Source organism: Streptopelia decaocto, assembly GCF_964273445.1.
Source record: "Streptopelia decaocto genome assembly, chromosome: 1".
Taxonomy (NCBI): domain Eukaryota; kingdom Metazoa; phylum Chordata; class Aves; order Columbiformes; family Columbidae; genus Streptopelia; species Streptopelia decaocto.
In genome coordinates this window covers 191,085,759-191,100,524 of record NC_138663.1, presented here as the reverse complement: position 1 = coordinate 191,100,524, position 14,766 = coordinate 191,085,759, and the positions used below count along the sequence as shown (strand labels likewise).

At 51.2% G+C, this 14,766-nt stretch overlaps 1 protein-coding gene across 1 annotated transcript; it reads left to right on the top strand.

Moving 5' to 3' along the window:
• The first annotated feature begins 2,551 nt into the window (after positions 1 to 2,551).
• On the top strand, positions 2,552 to 8,343 carry SHISA2 (shisa family member 2). The gene is made up of 2 exons (XM_082072091.1): positions 2,552 to 3,167; positions 5,291 to 8,343. Exons 1-2 carry the CDS (start codon positions 2,864 to 2,866, stop codon positions 5,842 to 5,844), a joined length of 858 nt encoding a protein of 285 aa, XP_081928217.1. The 5' UTR covers positions 2,552 to 2,863; the 3' UTR covers positions 5,845 to 8,343.
• Positions 8,344 to 14,766: the final 6,423 nt, after the last annotated feature.

The window sequence follows — 14,766 nt, the reverse complement described above, 5'->3', positions numbered from 1 at the left end:
CATCTAAAGTTTATCTCCAATGGGTTGAAAGGAAGAGGGGACAGGAGCTGCTCCCAGTTCTGTGCCTCTTTTACCATCAAGGGAATGGGGCAAGTTGCAGAGCATGGGTTGAAAATACAACAGGGAAAGCAAAACATCCCAAACAGCAAGAGCTACGTACGGAGCCACAGAAGCTCACGGCAGCTCAGGGAGTCGTGTCGCAGGGTCTTCCTTTTCCTGGCTCTAATGAGATTCCAACGAAAGTAGATAAAGATACAGAATAAGGTGACAGGTCTGTGTTCCTACTTTATCTTGGAGAATTTGTAAGACACAAGGGGGAGGGCCTGTTGTTTCTCCCTTATTGTTACAGCTTCCTCCAATCTGTCCTTTCTCTTCCCTCCTTCCTGTCCCCTGCACGCTGGCACAGCCGGTCCCCACAAATATTTGCAGTTCCTCACTGTGACCGGTTCAGCAGCTCACACTCAAGGTGGGACGTTTGCTTTCCTGCTTGTGAAGGGCAAAGAACATTTCTACTGAGCCAAAGGCCTCAGAAACTACAACTACTAGTAGTAGAAGCTTGGATACTTTTAGAAAAAAAAAAAGTTGAAGCAGATAATAGAGATTTATAGACTATGTGATCATTATTGACTGTCTCTCGGCTTTAAAAATCTTTGTCAGCTCTATGTGGTTAAAAGCCGCAAGATGCTCAGTTTGATGGCAAATGGAATGTGTCAGCCTTAGTGATGAGTTAAGTTTACACTGAAAAAGGATTGAGTTAATGTTATCAAATTGATAGGCACAGGACAATAACTTTTTCAAGATGCAGAGTGGCTGCTTTTGGGTTTTGGGGATTTTTTTTAATTGTGCTTTATATTTTAAATAATATTAATATTATCTGATCAGCTTGTAAAGACAGCTAGAAAAAAATCTTTGCTAATTACTGTATCACTACATTCTAAAGCACTTTGCAAAGTGCCAAGTGTTTTAAGTTTTATGAAAGCATAGTGAGATGTGCTGTTATCTCTGGTTTTACCCAGACAGAACAAATTCTGAGCTTGAATATAAAAAGTACCTGCTACAGATAATCTCTGCAAGGGGTCTGGTGCTGGTATTTTGTTGTGATCGGGACTCCTGAATGGGAATAAATAGTCCCCTTTTTAACTACCTAGCACCTATCTTCTCATACACTGTTATTGCCACTGAAAGATCCAATTTAACGAGTATCAGTGGAACCATTGGCTGGAAGGGTGGGGCTTGGAAAGTATTTTGCTTGCCATGTATAAAAGAATCAAGAAGCTGCTTTCCTACCTATGAGAATGTCAGTCCCACCCAGATTTAAAGAAAATGATCTTGCAGGAAACCCTGTGTGAGCGAAGGTGTTCAACAGCTGCTGTGCTGTCCCTGGGGGCTGCCAGACACCCCGATGGGTCACCAATGGGAGCTTGTGGTTTTAACTTCTTCCCCAGAGGATGCCTTTCCCCAGCCGTGTCACGGGCTGTCCGGGGCGATGGGTGCTCTGGGCCACGCAGGCTGGTGGATACTGTCTGGCGCTCCTCACCCCAAACCCAGTGTGCTGGAGCTGAGCGGGTTCTGAGATGGAGCATCCCAAACTCCATCGTTCAAATCCCTGCAAGTTTCTTCTCATTCATCCAGCTGGGTTGACATGGGCAAAGCAGAACCTGTCCTGCTGCAATCCCACTTTTCATCTTGATAACTACCAGCTTTTCTAAAGGTTGGCTGCTCTGGGTTACTCATCCTCTCCGGGGTGAGGCAGGGGCTGTGTGCCCCCCCTGTGCTCTGGCTGTGGGCTGAGCTGGGAAAGAACTTGCTGGGAGCAGCAGCGTAGCTGAGGGGGCAAAATGCAATTACCTGTGCTGTAATTTGACCAGAATCTGCTGCCCCAAACGAATACCTCTGTGAAAGCCTGCAGCTGGTGAGGAGCGTCTGAAAAGAGTGACAACAAAAGAGAGATGAAAATAGAGGGGGAAGGACTGGTGTGCTATTAGTGAAAGACAATCATTTAATTGAAGTAGAAAAGCTTGAAAGAGAAACAAACATAATTTCGCGGTCACTGTCACTGCAGGGAAATAATTTTGCAGGAGGATTTAAAAATGGCAAGTTATCAGAGCTACCAGTTTTCTGTCTTTTTAAATTGATCTAATGTCTTGCATGCAGAAGTTCCGCTTGGTAATATCACAGTTGTTTTTAATCTCTCCGCAGCTGTCTAACTCTCTCGCCACCTCAGCAGCTCGGGCAGGTTTGGCAGCCCCTTTCCTGGAGCCGCCGCTGGCTGTGGAGATGTTCCGCGGCAAAAACACCCGTGGGTTCCGCGGCGGCGTGTGGCCCTGCCCGGCGGGGCGCGGGGGCTGGTTCGGGAGGTGGGGGCGGGGAGCGGAGCTGCTCTCGGTGGCAGCGACACCTCGGTGCTGCAGCCCGTGCCCTCGGCGGCCAGGGGTCGCGGGGACGCCCCGTCGGGCGGGGGCGGGGCGGGCGCATGCGCACTCGATCGCCGCCGCTGCCTATAAGGGCGCGGCGCGGGTGTCCCCGCCGGAGCGGCGGTGCCGGACGGGGCGGACGCAGCGGGTCGGAGTCCGGCGGGCGGGCGGGCGGAGGGTCGCATCGCACCCGCCTCCCCTCGCCCATGGGCGCGGCGCAGGGCGCAGGCCGGGCCGTCGCGGCGCGGCGGCGGGCGGGGAGTAGCGAGTAGCGGCGCCGCCCGCCCCCCCGCGCTGCCCGGCCGGTCCTTCCCGGCGACGGCTCCGCAACCCCGCGGGCCGGTCCCGGGCATGCGGCGGCAGGACCCGCGGCGAGACTCCCCGCAGCGCGGCGGCTGCCTGCCCCGGGGGGCCGGGCGGCGCTGCCCCGGCGCGGGGGGGCTCTGACCATGCGGGGCGGGCTCTGCTGGCTGCTGCTGGCGGCGCTGGGCTGGCTGCTGCCGGCGGGGGCCGCGGCCAGCGGCGAGTACTGCCACGGCTGGCTGGACGGGCAGGGCGGCTGGCGGGACGGTTTCCAGTGCCCCGAGCGCTTCGACGGCGGCGACGCCACCATCTGCTGCGGCAGCTGCGCCCTCCGCTACTGCTGCTCCAGCGCCGAGGCGCGCCTGGACCAGGGAGCCTGCGACAACGACCGGCGGCAGGGCGGCGGCGAGCCGGGCCGGCCCGGCAAGGACGGCCCCGACGGCGCGGCAGGTGAGGCGGGCCCGGCCCGGCCCCGGCCCGGCCCCGGCGGTTCCCTGTGCCTCGGTGGCTCCAGGGGAGCCGCCGCTTTTGCGGCAAAGTTATCGGCCCGCTCCTTCCCCTTGTTGTCGGTTCCTTCCACCGATGGGTCGTGGGGCAAAAAGGATGGAGGTGGGGGCAGCCAAGCCCTTCTGTAGCCGTTAAACGGGAAAAAGTACCCGCGCTTAGATATACTGCTTTTTGTCTTCCTCCGATTTGAAAGTCCAGCCCTGTCGTCCTTAAAAGTAGGTGACACCACTGTCCCACAGCCTTGGCCGAGCTGTTTGTCGTGTGCGGCTCTGCCACTGCTTCGAATTGGTTTCTTAGCCCCGTTTGTGCTGACAATTAAAAAGGAAAGGAAAAAATGAAACTACATATGAACAAGACATAAAGAAAAAGTAACGTGACATTTCAAAATGACTTTTGGCTGGTCCCTGCTCTAATTGTATACGTTGTTCCAGCTCAGATACCTCCACTTAGGACTGTTTTTTTTACAACATTGAATTTCAAGGCTAATCTCAAGTCTTTCTGCCGCTGTTTTAAAAAGAGCCTCAGTGGCTCCCCAGCACCTTGCTGCCATCCCCACGCGCTGAGCACACCAGAAGTAGCCTGAAGTGATGTTATAATTAGGACAGATTTACTTGGAAAACTTGTGTGTTATAGTCTGTAGCAAGTGCATGCACCTGCTCAAGAGCTACCATAGTGCCAAGTGCAGAAGTAGAGATAGTTTTTTGCAAGGCTTTTGTTTAAAAAGTGCAGAAATTATGGAAGAAATGGGAGAAATATGGCCTTTTGGTTAATAATTCACCCCACATAATCATCTGTGTGAGGAGGTATTCTGACTTGAGCGGACAGATAAACCCCTTTTGCAGTTCTGAGAACAAGACATTTTTCTTACCAATTAATTGTCTTAGCAATTGATATTTACTGCTCAGCAGGTTTGGGAGCTGTTGCCCTGCACCAGCGCTGGTTTAACGTGCAGGAGGGGCGGCTGCATCCCCTGTGCTCAGGGCACGTCCTCGGCTCAGCCAGGGCCAGGCAGGGGCTCCGCAGCCCTGCCCAAGCCTCTGGGCTGACAGGTTTCAGTGGGGGTGATGAAGCTCAGGTGTGTTATTGGCAGCATTCGCAAGCACTGAAGGGGGGCACCTTCACCTTGTTACTCCTGGATATATCCGTGCAGACTTCTTACTGAAGCAGAGGAAACAGCTTTTTTCTCCCTCGGAGTGCAGAGCAACTGGAGCCCAGGTCCTTCCAAGGGTGGGGTTCACCATCCGCCTGTTGGGCTCCCATCCCCACCTCCGAGGCATCACCTGTACCTTTTGCTCGTGCCCCTTGCCGACCCGCACTCCCGCCCTGACGTCCCTTCTTTAAGCCTTGCAAGGAGCGCTGTGAGTTGAACTAAACGATCTCCAGAGGTCCCTTTCAACACTAACCATTCTGTGAAGCTTTGGAGCACGGTGCCGTTGCCCCACTGCCTGCCTCTGGTTTCTCCCCAAACATGGAGCTGAAGCTCAGAGCAGCCGGACACTCGTCTGTGGGGCTGGGGGGTGGCAGAGCCCCCTGAGGCCTGCCCGGCTGTCCCCCTGCCCCGAGGGGTGGCAGCAGCCGGGGGGGGACTGACGATGGGGAGGGATGTGATGCAGTGCCGGGGTTTGACCACCTTGTGCTCCCAAGCCCTGACCAGGGATCCTGCCCCCATAGTATCTCCCTGCGATGCTCTTCAAACGCGTTGTTCTCTTGCCTGGTTTTTCCGGCGAGGTATATTGGAGACAGGATCTCATGAGGTGTGGAGCACTGGTTGATGTGGACTAGGCCACCATCAGCATGAGCGAGCTGTCCTCCCTTGAGGTGCGAGCTGTGGGATTTCCCCCGATAATAACTTTAAAGATGTTTTGGTAATTCCAGCCATTATTTTAGCAGGTCTTTTTGTCTTCCCTGTGGAAAATGCTTAGCTGCACACACAGCTGTTGGTTCTCACCCTGCACTGACCCACGCTGGGGGAAGGTGGGCTCAGCCTGGGGTGGGTGGGACCTTCTGCCAGAGCGGCTGAGGTCTGGCCTTGTCTCCCAGTGACGAAGTTTTTCTTGCTGTTGCAGTGCCCATCTACGTGCCGTTCCTTATTGTTGGATCTGTATTTGTCGCCTTCATCATCTTGGGGTCACTGGTGGCCGCTTGCTGCTGCAGGTGCCTGCGGCCCAAGCAGGAGCCCCAGCAGAGCCGAGCCCCCGGGGGCACCCGCCTGATGGAGACGATCCCCATGATCCCAAGTGCCAGCACATCCCGGGGCTCCTCCTCCCGCCAGTCGAGCACGGCCGCCAGCTCCAGCTCCAGCGCCAACTCGGGGGCCAGAGCACCCCCGACCAGGTCCCAGACCAACTGCTGTTTGCCGGAAGGGACCATGAATAACGTCTACGTCAACATGCCAACGAACTTCTCGGTGCTGAACTGCCAGCAGGCGACCCAGATCGTGCCGCACCAGGGGCAGTACCTGCACCCCCCGTACGTGGGCTACGCTGTGCAGCACGACTCGATGCCGCTGACCCCGGTGCCCCCGTTCCTGGACGGTCTGCAGAGCGGCTACCGGCAGATCCAGTCTCCCTACCCGCACACCAACAGCGAGCAGAAGATGTACCCAGCGGTGACTGTGTAGCGCTGACGCCTTCCTCCCCCTCCCACCTGACAGGTTTTAATATCTAAACTGAACGGAGGAGAAATACTTCCTCGGAACGAAGCTCCCAGAACATCACTTGTAAATAATTTTGCAAGGCTCATGCATGTCAGACAGTGTTTATAAACCATTTATTTTTCATCGGGGTCCGTTGCCAGAAACTGTAGGATGATATCTTTGAATTAACGTTGCCAGATACGCTCTCATTCCAGCGCATGATTTACAGCGGCGAAGGATTATGCTGAAAATGCATATGCATTTCAGATCACTGTACTTGCGAGATAAATGCCGGAGCCATTAAGTGCCCTTCAGGTATGACATGGTCAGAAGTATTTGCCTAATTAATTCGTAGAAAGAGTTTTGTTACACTGTACAAGACCACAGTACTTAGGAAACCTCTTTCCTCCTCTCCCAGCTGCTTAGTGACATTTCCCATTGCTTTCCAGACAATCACGACTGAGAGCTGAACGGTGCAATCCCTGCCTGCTGGGTGCCCCCGTGTTTTCTTATGTGCCTCCGGTTTGGGGTGCAATGCCACAAAAGGCTTAGTCTTGCAAAGACCGATTTTCTTTGTCTCAGATATTTATGTAGGAATTAGAAGAGTGTGAATTATTCAGCTCTTCCTTCCAGTGCACTTGAAACCCTTCTTGATTTGGTTTTGCCTCAAGATCAGGACCCAGTAGTGCTTTGCACAGACTTCATCTTTGTGAACTTTTTACTAAAAACAGGGTACGAGGTGTTTGCTCTTCCTGACGCTCAGCAGAGCGTTTGGTGCAGCTGGCAGCATCCCAGCTGAAAACGCCTTTGCAGAGAAAGGTCGGACTGTGACTCCAAATACGCCTGATTTAACCTCACTTCCCATGAAACAGTAAACTCGTGTGACTGTGCAGGAAGTTGTCAGACTCAAGCCCTGCTTGTGATTGAGTCTGACCGTAGGAAAACGGGCTTTGTTGCCCCGCCAGCCCACCCCGAGTCCCCAGCCCTGCTCCCCGGGGGCTCACACAAGCCCCCCCAGCCTGGGCAGAGAGGGACTGGCGGAGGTTCGAAACCCATCCCCATTTCTTCTTTACTTATGGGACAGAGGAGTAGGAAGGCACAGCTGTGTTTTAAAACAAGGTAAAAGGCCCAACCAAAGGATGAAGGTGCTTGTGGCTCCCGGGGATGCTGCGGGGTTCAGGGAGGAGTGTGGTACTGGGGGGGGACACTTTGCACTGGAGCTGCTGGCTCCGTCCAGCTTGGCTTTGTCTGGGGAAAAATACCGCAACAGCGCACCAGGAGTAATCAGACGGTGCTAACTGTGATATATCACCCTGGATGCAGCAAACTGAACTGGTTAAGGCTGGTTTTGTCTCTGAAAAAATGTTGTCTCCACATTTCCATCCAGTTACTCTTCAGCCAAAATACCGCAACAGAGGATGGGGCGGGGGGGGGCGTGTGTGCCAAAACCGGGCAGTTGCAGTAAACAGAGCAGATAAAAGGTTTCTTATTGTCGGATACTGTATCAGTATGTAGCAATAACTGTGATACTACTATTTTTTTGTATGTCTGTTTTTAAATTACACCTACGTGCAGGAGCATTGCCAAATGCAATGGTTTACTTGTAAACATGCCACACACAAGTAGCCGGCAGTGGGCAGAAATGCTTTGGCCACTGACATGTGAAAATGAATAGGACTTTATCCCAGCTCTGCTGTTCTGGCTGCCATCGCCCCATCCAGCGCGTAGGACCTGGACAGACAGATTGGCTGGTGAGACCAGGCTGGGCAGCTTTGGCAAGGCAGGGAGCGGCTGCGGGCAGCACTGGGCGCTGCTCGGCCCTGCTCTGCTCTGCCTCGCAGGGCAGCTGGGTGCTCCCGGGCTTTTGAAGGACCCAACGTACACGCGGGTCTCATGGAGAATTAGGTTCCTACCTTCCCCAGTGCTGTCTGAGGCAAACAAAGCAGCTCAGGCACTCTGGCCTTGCAAAGCTGGGTTTGCATCTGGTGCGGGGGCTCGCGTGCCTTTGGCTGCTGGTGGCTTTGGCAGGAGCTGGAGGTGCTTGGGCTCACGTGAGACCCAGCCGGTGGCCAGAAGACGAGCCCATCCCACCTTCAGTGTTGTGCCCAACTGTGAACCCCGTCAGCACTCGCCTCCCACTGCCAGGGCGCTGCCGGCCTTGCACGCGCCCTGGCCAGGACACCCCCGCTGACCTTTGACATTCAGGTGAACCTCTTTGTACATTGTTTACTTGTTTAAAAAAAAAAGCATAAGTTAAATTTAAGTCTGTAGAAATTAATTTACAACTGAAAGCAGAGAAACCTGAGTTGTAATAAAAGGATGTTTGTGAGATGTGGTGGGTGTGTTTTTTGTCATGTACAGTAATGTAAGACCAATATTACCATTTGATCTTTTAAATCTTTGAAAGGCCACTTGCTTTAAAGTGTTTCATACAAATGAAGAAAAAAGCCCCCTTTGTTTCTTAATAAACACTTTATGGTGTGATTTTTTTTTTTTTTTTTTTTTGTTTTGTTTGCTTTGTTACTGTGTTTTGGCTTTTTTTTTTTCTCAGTTAATGCTTTGTTTTCCTCAGTCTACAAGCATGTGTCTGACCAGCCTGGCTCTCCCCACCCTGGCAGAAAGCAAAGTGGTGGGTTTTGGCTGTGTTTTTAAAGAATAACAGCAAAAAACAACTTACATGGCTGACCACCCTTCCCCAGTGGGGCGTGTCTGAGGGGGTTGGTGTGGGTGGAGAGCAGAGAGGGGCTGTTGGAGCATCAGGTGAGCTGGGGACCCATGGGGATGGTTGGGGAGCAGGATGAGCAGAGCCCGTCTCCACCAGGCTCCCCCTTTCCAAATGACGCCAAATTCTCTGCAGCAAACGGCGTTTTTCAGAGGATTTTGGTTTCCGTTGGCACCATGGTTCCCAGCCAAGCATTTTGACCGTGTCACTCTCAGTAAGTGGCTGTGCTGTTCCCACCTTCCTGTGCACAGCGAACCTTCTCACTTGAGCAAACTCTGTCATTATAAGTGAGAGGAAAAACTCCTGTTGTGCTGGGGGGTATAACTCAGTCCAGGACAAGGCCACTTTGCTGTCCCGGTGTGTGCTCCCTCCTGGTGCTGCCCTGCGGGGCCCAGCACGTGGGTGCGGGCAGAAAGGGCATGGATAGGAAATGAGGACTCCTCAGACATGCATGTTTGCAGCTCAAATAAATAGGAAATAGCATGCTAGGAAAAAATGTAGCCTTGGTCAGTCTGCACATATTGTGTCTCAAAATGCTACCGCTTCCTGGTGTCTGGGGGGGCAAAGGAGCAGGGCAGAAACATGGGGGGGGGGGGGGGTCAGCCACAGCCTGGATCAGATGTGCTGAAGTGATGAGCACTTGGCCTCTTCTGCTGCAAAGTGTCTCAAAGCTTTTTCTTGTAGTTTTATGGAGTGTGGTTTGTTGTGTTTTTTTTTACCTTGGTCAAGAGAGTTAGGGTTTTTTTCCTGCTGGACACAATAGCTAAGGATGACATGGGGAAACAGTCCATGGAAACAGTTGCTGATAAACTCTGATAAAGCAAAAGTGGTTAGGAAAGATGCCTTTATTTACTTTTAATAGGCTACAGTGTTAGCTGAGACCCAGGATCCAGCTGGTTGCAACTCAAAAGGAACAGTCCCACGTGTAATAGGATAACTGGAAAAGCCCAGTGCAGCGCTGCTGGCGAGTGCTGGGCCAGGGACGCGCAGGGACGGGCTCAGACCAGGGACCAGGACGAGCACACCGGCTCTCGGGTCCCACCAGTGACCGTGCATCTGTTTGTTCCTTGTCTTTGTAATGCAAGAGCCTGAAACCTGAGGATTAAAAAAAAAAAAAAAAAAAAAAAAATCATCACAGCCACACTTCTAAACCTACTACGTGGCCCATAAATACATTTTTAGCCTTATATGGCTGTAAGAGTCGCTGGAAATGCTCCTGCAGCCCTGGCTGTGTGCTCCCCATGGGGCTGTCTGCTGTGGGTCATGCAGCTCGGTGCAGGATGGCACCTGCAAGGCCATACACCCCATACGCCTTCTTGCTTGCTCAATTTCATCCCATTAGTCAGTCCCTCCCTCCCAGACTGCCCTAAACAATTCCTCTTTTTTCCTGCTGTTTACACCTCTTAAATTTATGTTCTCTCTCACTTGCAGCTTAAAGTGCACGGTGCGCTTTTTCAGTGCCTGGTTCTGAATACATTGCCGTGTATTTCAGGCGCTGAAGTGTTCCGTGCTGTGCCGTGCCAGAGCCCATGTGCATGGTAAGCAGTGATGATGTGGGGAAGCCAGCAGAACACACACAGGCTGGGCTGGCACTGGCTCGCCCATAGCACACCCCAAGGTGCTGCTGGTGTCCTCAAGGGGGGAACAGTGGTTGTATTGGCGCCCCAAGGCAGCTGTACCCAACCCTCCAGGCTTGGCCAGCACTGACCCACAGTGCCCAAACCACTGAGCCATGCACGGGAACAGCACAAACCATCACCGGCCACCTTACTCCTCACAACAGACGCGCGGAGAACCACTTGGAAATGTCTCACCTCTTAGCCAAGCCCAGGCAGAGGACAGAGCCTGTTCCTCCCCCTCGGCAGGAGGTTTGTGTGCCCCACACAGCTGTTACCAGCCATCGCCATGTTTATTAGGGGACAGCAGAGCATGGTGCAATTAGAGGCCATTCTTTAATGTAGCCCATAATGCCCACAGGAGAGGGAGCTGGGGTTTTGGTCCCAGCTCAGCACATTAACTGCAGCACCTTTCTTTCAAAATATCTAATTTGCTGTTCACTTTTGGTATTGCCAGAGCTCTTCTTTCCCCTCCAGATTTCCTGCTTTGCTGTCTTTTCCTCCCACTGAAGTTGTTACTAAATATTATTCCCCACATGTATTCCCTTGCATTTTTCCAAGCTGAATCTCATTTTATTGCTTCCTGCTCATATTTCTTGCTTCTCTGTAGGTCCCTTTGTATTATTTCTCCATCCTCAGTGGGGTATGCAACATTTTCCTGCACAGGATCACTTGCAAATGGACTGAACAAGTCACTTAAGCCTGTGCCATCCTTTCACCCCTTGCCCATTTGTAATAAATAAAGCCAGCTTTGACATGAATCAAAGCTCTCAGATTGCAAGTGCCTCCAGCATTGCTCTGGGTGCTGGCTCTGGCAAAAGAAGGTTAACTTAATTTACACTTCCTTAATATTCATCAGTTTTGGTGGTTATTTCTGATGAGATGAAACCGCGCAGGTAACAACTCAAAGAGTCACCCTCTCCACTGGGCAAGGCTGGTGGGTACCTGCAGCTTGCTGAGGGGAGACAGTTTCCTTGTTTGCATTGTAGATGGCATGTCAAGAAAGCTGAAGGACAATTCACCTTAAACTTTGAAAAGAGTGCCACGAGGATGGAGCCAGGCTCTTCTCGGTGGCAAACAATGATAGGACAAGGGGTAATGGAATCAAGCTGGAACACAGGAGGTTCCACTTTGAGAAAAAACTTCTTCTCAGTAAGGGTGCCAGAGCACTGGAACAGGTTGCCCAGGGAGGTTGTGGAGTCTCCTTCTCTGGAGACATTCAAAACCCGCCTGGACATGTTCCTGTGCGACCTCACCTAGGCGTTCCTGCTCCAGCAGGGGGATTGGACTAGATGATCTTTTGAGGTCCCTTCCAATCCCAAACATACTGTGATACTGTGAAAAGAGAATCTTGTCTGCCATCACAGGCTCTTCTCACCCACTTAGTAGGCTTCTAACAGAAAAAGTAGAATTCAAGCATTCAAGAAAGAGTAGAAATAACACATGACAATTCTTCTCTTTCAGGTAAGAAATCCCTTATTTGCTGTTATCAGTCCTTCAGAAAACCTCCACCAAAACCAATGATACATCAAGCTGAAAAATGTTGTTTAATTCAAAGGATTAGTCACTTTCCAGCAAGCCTTACTCGTGTTTAATGCTGAAGTGGCTCAGGGCATGGCCCAAACTGGTTTGTATTTGCAGGTTAGCCTGAAAACAGATGGCACCACTTTGGATCTTATCAATGCTATCAAACTAGGGCAAGTGAACATCACGTCAGACAGCAGTAATAAAATAAAATGACTTATCTATTTCCCTTCCAAGATACTGAGCAACTACAATCTGGTGTGGACAGTACTTTGAAAGCACACAGGCTGGCAGAGCCTTTGATGCTGCCAGGCAGAGCTGAGCCACAAGCCTCCCAGCACTTGATGGGGCTGCGGCCATCAGCACCAGGGCAAGGCTGACCCATGACAGGACGTCTCCTCTGAGACAAGGACACCAACTTGTCGTGCAGTCTCTGCTATGATTTATTACCCAAATGGGAAATATTGGCTTATGCAGCTGCTAATTCCCTCAATATTTGCTTTTGGGAGAAAGAATCCCATTGACTTCACACACCAGACAGTCCGCACATGACTGTAAATGTCTCCTTATGGGGAAAAAAGTGATTCTCAGTTTACATTGGTGGAAACCAAAAGCAACTGCTGTAGACCTAATGTGCAGTGAGAATCAGGCTCTCACTTTAAAAGCTAAAATGCCACCTTCACTATGTATGGGTATATACATGTATTTGTTATAAAGGATTTAATTAGCACATGTGAAACAGGTACACAGTTCTGATACCAGGCACATCCAAGTTAACTGACGCTAGGACCACACTACATTTTTATCCAGACAAAATCCTGTATTAGTGTGCTAGGAGGCAGCTCCTTCCACAACCAGCACCACAGAGAAAGGAAGGGGGGAAATGGATCAGCACTGTTATAAATCTAGTGTGTGTTATTATAAACCCAACCCAATGGTCCCTTTCTTCCAGTCTTCTTTCTCCCGAGGGACCAGTAGGTGCTCCTGCTGTCTGTACTCATTACCAGCAAGAACCACCAGCTCCACAGCACCCATCAAGACCAACAAACCTTTCCCCACCTTGGACGCAGCCCACTTGACGCCTGCCCAAGAGGCCCCTCCTCAGCATGAACGGCTGAGAAGTTGCAGTGGTTTCAGTGACGTTCCCAAGCCTCCTTTCTCCATGGCCCCAGGAGAAAACCTGCGTCTCCATCCAAGTTTCTGAGGACTCACTGTGCCCCAAGCGCTGGGGGAGCTGGAGAAGGCGCGGGGCTGTGCCGGTGCCAGGTGTCTGCGTACTGCCCAGGAGCACTCACAGAGAGGGATTGTGTTTCTGAAATCTTCTTGCTTAACATTCCTCAACTGGACCTTTCTCAGTTACACTTTTATTTTTTAATGCTCCCATTTTAGGCTTGAGCATTAATCTATGGGTTTAGGGACTTTCATTCTCTTTTGGTCTGGTCTGAGGCACCAAAGACTGACGGCAACGGACTTAACAGCTGCTCCGGCAAATATTTGGCTCTGGGACCTGAGCACTAGACGCTCTGACAGCCTTGCCTGTTTGACCGTGAGAGGGAAAGTCTCTGAGGTGATTAGTCAACTAATATATCTAATAAGGGGTTTAAGCAGCAATCCATTATATTTAACCATTCTGAGAATCATTTCACTTTTAGTGCGCTGTACAAGACGACAGTGCGGGGAGCACTCAGCTCAGCATCAAGTTCTCCCACCACCAGCAGAATAAAGCTTTCTCAAGTTTACCATCAATTTTACTTCTGTGTAATGGATTGCCCAGATGTGCGAGAAGCCGTTCCGCACAGCGAAGTTCTGCTGTACACGTTTGCGGGCTGGACGCTGCTACGGAGGCCCTGGGAAGGAGACTGTGTTCACCACAGCGCAACAGGGATACACCAGGAGTTCATCGCTGGCTTTTTATTCCTCTGCAAAGTAAAAGCAGGTACTGGGTCTGGCTGCTGGGATGAAAGTGTTCTGAAATGTGCTCAAGCAATGACTCGTTAAGGGAAGAGGGAAAATTTGGCTTACGAGTCCTTTTTGTTTCCTAATTTACAAAAAAATCCAGAAGTAATTTGTTGTTTTTAAAAAGTCTCTCCATGCTCTTAAAAGTGGTTCTGTTGGCGACCTATAAGGCAAAAAAACCATTCATCAAGTTATAGCACCCTACGGAGAAAAAGTTTTAGCCAGACTATATATAAATATGCATTTTGTTCTTGATAAAATCTGTTTAATTTCACTATCTAATAATATTTGGACAAAAAGACCTCTTTGTTAAAGCTCATACACTTTTACTTTCTATACTGATCTTATAATGCACGTTCCCTGTTGTCACCAAAAATCAAGTAAAGCAAATCTTTTCTGCAGATTTAACTTCAGCTGTGGCTTGAGTATCACCCCTGACTTGGCACTTTGCTGAGGAAGGACGGTGCTGTTGCCCCAGCTGGCTGTGCCCTGATGTCCCCCAGCCTGGCTGCTGCAGCTCCCTGGTGCACCAGCCCCCAGCAGGCCCCGCACAAGGGACAAGGTGGTTCACAGTGACTAGGAAACATTATTAGTTAAACGGAAAGAACATACTGCAGCAGAGAGGATCACAGCACCTGTCCCCCGGAGCGTGTGGATGCAGAGCCACCGGCGACACCAGAGCCTTTGTGTGGTGCTTCGTGCTTCAGTCTTGCTTGAGGCGAGCGAGCTCGAGAGGTTCTTCTCCAGGCAAGGCAACGCGAGCTCGGCAGCATCACCCGAGCACCATCAGTGGAGAACGGACGTGATGCTGATGAGGCAGAAGCAGAATAGACCCTGCCCCTGCGCTCAGGATGGTTTGGAGAAAGGCATCTCTCATGCTCTTGCATCACATCTCAATGCACCATCAGACCCTCTTGCCCTGCAAACACGGGAGGCTGTAGGCCCTGGGCTAAAAATGCCTCTTGCAAATATAGCTGCAAGAAGGAAGCAAAGGAGATTTTAGGGCTTAATTCTCCCTTGCTGTGTCTATGTGACTTACCTAGGGCAAAAGATTTCCAAGATTTATTTTGGTGAAGCCTTGGTGAAATC

Bases quoted from the DNA above. Each gene is read 5' to 3' on its own strand.
- SHISA2 (XM_082072091.1), top strand. From the start codon at position 2,864: ATGCGGGGCGGGCTCTGCTGGCTGCTGCTGGCGGCGCTGGGCTGGCTG. The intron at 3,168-5,290 runs GTGAGGCGGGCC...TTGCTGTTGCAG, and splicing joins CGGCCCCGACGGCGCGGCAG to TGCCCATCTACGTGCCGTTC.